General features: G+C 37.7%; 1 protein-coding gene across 3 annotated transcripts in view; it reads right to left on the minus strand.

The window, feature by feature from the left end:
- LOC106881109 (uncharacterized) overlaps positions 1-5,715 on the minus strand; it is a 32,229-nt gene that overhangs the window by 21,334 nt on the left and 5,180 nt on the right. For all 3 annotated transcript variants that reach the window (XM_014931347.2, XM_014931346.2, XM_052967892.1), the window contains exons 2-3: positions 3,976-4,126; positions 604-732 (exon numbers count right to left, since the gene is read on the minus strand). In XM_014931347.2, the coding sequence (XP_014786833.1) occupies positions 604-732; positions 3,976-4,093 (247 nt within the window). In that variant the 5' untranslated portion in view covers positions 4,094-4,126. The remainder of the gene's footprint in view (positions 1-603; positions 733-3,975; positions 4,127-5,715) is intronic.

The raw sequence follows: 5,715 nt of genomic DNA on the forward strand, positions 1-5,715 counted from the left end.
TATATATACTCACACACACGTGTGTGTGTAGGTGTGTTTGTACATTTTGTTTTGACGTAACATAGTAGTTGTAAACAAGCATCACCATCAGACAAGAGGTGTTATTTGTTTCCAATCTTCCATGGAAACATGTTTGTTCATGGGGAAATATTACCTTGCTTGGAAACAGGTCAGGGCTGGCAACAGAAATGATATCCAGCAGTCAAAAATCTGCTTCAATGAATTTTGTCAAATCCATGTAAGCATGGGAAAATGAACATTAAAATATGTGCGACTGTATAGAATTGAATAACAGTTTGGGGGAGGAGAAGTGTAGGAAACAGAAGTAGGTCAGAGAGGAAGAAGAGGTATGATAAATGATATCATTTGGGATAAATGATATCATTTGCATCACCTGAGTGAATAGTACTGCAGATATTGGAGCTCAGCATAGCTCACTGGCTTCTTGGTTCCTGTTGAATCATTCAACCCATACCAACATAGAAAGAGGGAAATTAAATGATGACGCTGACGCTGATGCTGATAATGATGTTGATAATGATAGGAGTTACTATACAAAAGGTGTGGTTGTGGATAAGAACATAATGGCTGGGTGTGACTTACCAGGAGTTCCATATAAAGGAATTTTCTCATCGATATAAGTACTGGAAGATGCATACACGATATCATCATTGTTAGAATCGGAAGATGTCCATTTAGCTTTGCCATAGCCTTTAAATGCTAATGTAATACCTGCAAAGAAATATGACACATTGTGAATTGTTATTTAGCCTTGTGAGCTGTTCCAGCTGTGACAACTTCATCTTTTATTCAGTCATAGTATATCTAGGATTACATCATCCAATATGTTCTCCCTTGTTATTGATAGTTAGCTCTAGACACAGTATACTTAAGACTATATTTATCCAGTATGTTCTGCTTCGTTGTTTGGCTCTTGGTTAATCAAGCAAACCTACAGTCAAGCAAACTGACAATCAAGCAAACCTACAATCAAAATTGTTCCAAATATGACCATCACATCTTTTTTTCCTAGATATGATATATCAAGGATTATATTATCACATGTATCATTCTTTGCCAGTGTTTAGACACTGGTCAGCCATAATCCAACAGACTTATGATCAAAGGTGTTATTTTATTCAAGAAAAGTGCATCTGGGACTACATTATCCAATATATTGTTAAGATTCTTATTTTTAAAAAATTAGGATGTAATTTAAGGGCCTTAGAGAATATTTCTAATGTGACCATGCACATAGTATATTGCTGGTTCACAATTCTATAACTCTTCAAAGCATTTGATCTCACACCCAACACCTTCAACTCATGAATCATATTAGGGCTGACCTGGGGGTTAAGCAACAACAGCAATATAGCATTTCTCTATTGTGGTGGGGTGAGAAAAATGTCTAACAACTCATTAACATCTTGAAAGCCATGATAAGTTCCTACACAGCTTCCTGATTATTTGCAGACTTGAACACTTAAACCTGCTTAATTCATTTAGTTAAATTCCTACACACTGACATATCCTATAAATGGGATAATTTCATATACATAGGCTCAGGTGTGACTGTGTGGTTCAGAAGCTTGCTTCCCAACTATATGGTCTCAGGTTCAATTACAGGTAAGTTCACTGCCATCAATTCACTGCAAGGAAAGCTCACCACAAGGAAAGTTCACCACATGGAAAGCTCACTGTAGGCAAAGTTCACTGCCATCAATTCACCGCAAGGTAAGTTTACCAAGAAAATATCTCCATAGTATCTCACCATTAATAGGTAAAAACTATTTTACTGAAAAAAAAAATGTTGATTTGATGATGGTGAACTTTCCCTGCGGTGAGTTGATAACAGTGAACTTACCAGACATGCTCTGGTTCAGTTACACTGCATGGTACGTTGAGCAAGTGTCTTCTACTATAGTTATGCTTAGTGTACCTTTTTAAGTAGTTGTTATGTCTAGCACCCACCTAATTGGCAAGAGAGGTATCACAACTAAACTAACTTAACATAGATGATAATTTATAAATTTTACTCTAAAAATGGATTTTATAAGCTTTTAACATTGTAATGATAAAAAATTAATAAAGACACAAGTTGTAAATTTACTTTGTACATTGCAAGTTAATCACTTCTCTACGCCTGATAAGATCTCATTTTATTTTAATAACCATTACTAGTTTTATCATGTATAGTATAATTACTACTGTAGATAAAATTTAGTATGTCAACTATGATACCTCAATGCTCCTAAAGCCTAATGCCCACTTCAACATGCCCAGTAACCCCTTAGAGGCAATACCACCCACATTGAGAACCTCAGCTGTACAGGGTTGCACGATCTGTTAGAAATAACAGCCCAATTTCCCTCTAGTCACACCCTGCAATCTTAAAAAATATAGAGTATATTGGACAATGTTTCATAAATATCACTATCATTTTAACATACACTTTTCCATTCTTGCATAGGTCAGACAGAATTCATTTCTATGGCTGGATGCTCTTTCTATTACCAACTTTCATCTGTTTCCAACCAACATTATATTTCCCCATGGCCAGACACATTTTCATGCAAGACTGGAAATGAAGGACACCATTTGCATGAGGGCAGGCTGAGAAGTTCATAGGCTGACTATGAAGGAGTGATACTAGAGCTGTGAAATTTTGCATGCATTAATTTCAATTCTTTTTACAAATAACTGCATTGTTTCTTTCCAGATAAACTGACATCTCACTGTGGCATCACAGTGTTATCAAATACCTGCAGAAAAATGCTGTAGCCTCCATGGATATTTATGCTGACACGGTTGCTACATTCAGGGATGACACTCTACCTTTATCAACAGTGCAATAGTGAGAAGCTGAATCTAGGAGAGGAAGGGAGAGTCTTGAAGATGACCCAGCATCTGGATGTCCTATAACTGCCACCACCAAGGAAAACATTGATAGTGTTTACTATATGATGATGGATGATAGGTAATTAACTATAAATCAAATAGCCAATGCTATTAGCATATCTGTGAAGCAGTTGAGAATATTCTACACAATGAATTTGGCATGACAAAGGTTTCTGCTTGATGGGTGCCATGTCTTCTGACAACTGATCAAAACTGCACCGGGAAGATCACATCACAGGAAAATCTGACATTGTTTCAAGCATTTCCAGCTGGTTTGTTTGGATGTTTCATGATATCATTATTTCTCTTCTATTTTAACAAAACTGTCCGACGAATGGGAACGTGAAACTCTGAGTAACAGCTTTTGTTATATTTCTGCTGCTTTTAAATAAAGCATATTACTCTACTTCTGGTATTTGAGTACTCTTTTTTCCACTTTGTTTCACATTTATGTGCTTACTCCAGTATATATATATATATATGAGACAATGACTACTGACCGAGACCTTTGGAAATGTGCTGTGCGTGAGAAGACCCGGCAAGCCAAGTGAGATCGTTGCCAGTGCCCCTGGACTGGCTCTTGTGCGGGTGGCACATGGGATGCACCATTTTGAGCGTGGCCATTGCCAGTACCGCCTGACTGGCTTTCATAGGATTTTCGAGCGAGATCGTTGCCAGTGCCCCTGGACTGGCTCTTGTGCGGGTGGCACATAAAAGACACCATTTTGAGCGTGGCCGTTGCCAGTACCGCCTGACTGGCTCTCGTGCGGGTGACACGTAAAAGCACCCACTACACTCTCTGAGTGGTTGGCGTTAGGAAGGGCATCCAGCTGTAGAAACTCTGCCAAATTAGATTGCAGCCTGGTGTTGCCATCCGGTTTCACCAGTCCTCAGTCAAATCGTCCAACCCATGCTAGCATGGAAAGCGAACGTTAAACGATGATGATGATGATATATAAAGAAAGAAAGAAAAAAGAAAAAATACTAGATGGTCATGGGCTGACTTGGAGCCAGGTAATGACAAGAAAGAAAATAAGGAAGAAACAATAAAGGAAATTTCTGTAAATGGCCACTTACCAGACACATCTAGTGGGTAAGCCAGATCAATTTTAACCTGGCCACTTAATGTAGTGCCAGAATAATGACATTCTTGATTGTCAGCTAATTCTATCTCAAACAATTCAGTTGCCCCCATATTTTGTTGTAGTTGTTGTAGCAGCTGCTATTGCTGTCATTATTACACAAACAGCAAAGAAAACATGGAAGAGAAAAAAGAGAAAAAAATTATTATTGATATTTCATTTCTACCTTAAATATTTTCATTTTATCATCAGCAACACCAACACAACCACCACCTCACTGTCATCATCACTATCGTCATCTTCATTAGATTGTTACTGATATATCTGCTATACACACAAACTTCTAAAGAAAAATCATTTGGCTAATTGACAAACTACCGAAAACACTCATATGCCATGTCCTGTCTTCCTCTGCCTCTGCATTACATAATGAAATAGTGAAATCTGAGTGAAGGTTTACATAGCAATTAATATGTGCAGAATATTAACAAAAAGTGACATAAATGCAATGACGTAAAGAAGGAGTTGAACATTTCAAGCAAGACCCCTCGTAAATGTTCATCTCTCAAAAGATTAATTTCATAATCATCATCCTTTAATGTTTGTATTCCATGCTAGTATGTACTGGACAGGAAGCGTCAGATCCAAGGACAGCATCATGCTCTATTATTTGCTTTGGAATAGTTTCTGTGGCTGGATTCCCTTCCCAATTCCAACCATTTTAGAGAAAGTACTGGTGCTTTTTTCATGGCACTAGCCCTAGTGAGGTCCCATGTAGCTCACAAGACTGAGATTCTTTCTGACTGAGTGGTGCTACAGTAGAGAGTGAAGTAACTTTATATTAGATGATGAAAGGTGAGAGCATGAAGGAAGGAGCCTGAACAATTTTTTTTACTGTACAAGAGATATATCATATATAAGAGTAGGTGGAAATAATTGGTATAGAGCTAGAAAGAGAGATAAAGATGGTAGTGAAAAAGCATCAGAGTGGGCTATATGAGCATGTTTGAAATTTCTGTACATATTAATCACCTCTCCTAAGCCTTCCTTCTCAGATTTCCTGAACAGCAGCCTTCAGGAATTTTCTCTATACCATGTTAACCTAATAGGCATTGAATTAAATTGCAAATATGGAGTGCAGGAATATAATTGCCTGAATCAGCAATCCTGGTATTAATTTTATTGACTCTCCCCACTCCCAGAAGGCCTGATTTTAATTTTATTAATTCCTAGAATGAAAGGCAAAATCAAACGAAATTTAATTCTGTAATGCACTCTACAGATTCTTTCACACCATCACTTCTATTAATACTAATAATTTCTTAATTTTGCCAAAAAGGTGATGGATGAGAGGATATTACAAAACCAAATTACAAATATTATGGGGAAGAGGTACACAGAATAGAGTTCAGGAAGGCATGGAAAGAAATGTAGAGAAAGAATGTCACCCACAGCTTATTACGTCACACCTGAGATCTAGGGTTATCCTGACAATCAAAAACGGCAAGCGCCCCCACTCAGATGAGAGGGCGTTTGCCGTTCTCCAGCTTACAGGTGCATGCTGAAAGATCATTCATCTGAACTATAATCACCATTCATACCCACTTTTCCCTGGAGCACAGAAATGCTCCTTCCACTCTCACTTTCCTCGCAAAGTAATATTTGAAGAAACTCGAGGGCCTGCTAAGGTGATTGTTTTTATTAATCTACATACACACACACGTTGAGATGAAAG

The sequence above is a fragment of the Octopus bimaculoides genome, chromosome 5 (genome assembly GCF_001194135.2).
Source record: "Octopus bimaculoides isolate UCB-OBI-ISO-001 chromosome 5, ASM119413v2, whole genome shotgun sequence".
Taxonomy (NCBI): Eukaryota; Metazoa; Mollusca; class Cephalopoda; order Octopoda; family Octopodidae; genus Octopus; species Octopus bimaculoides.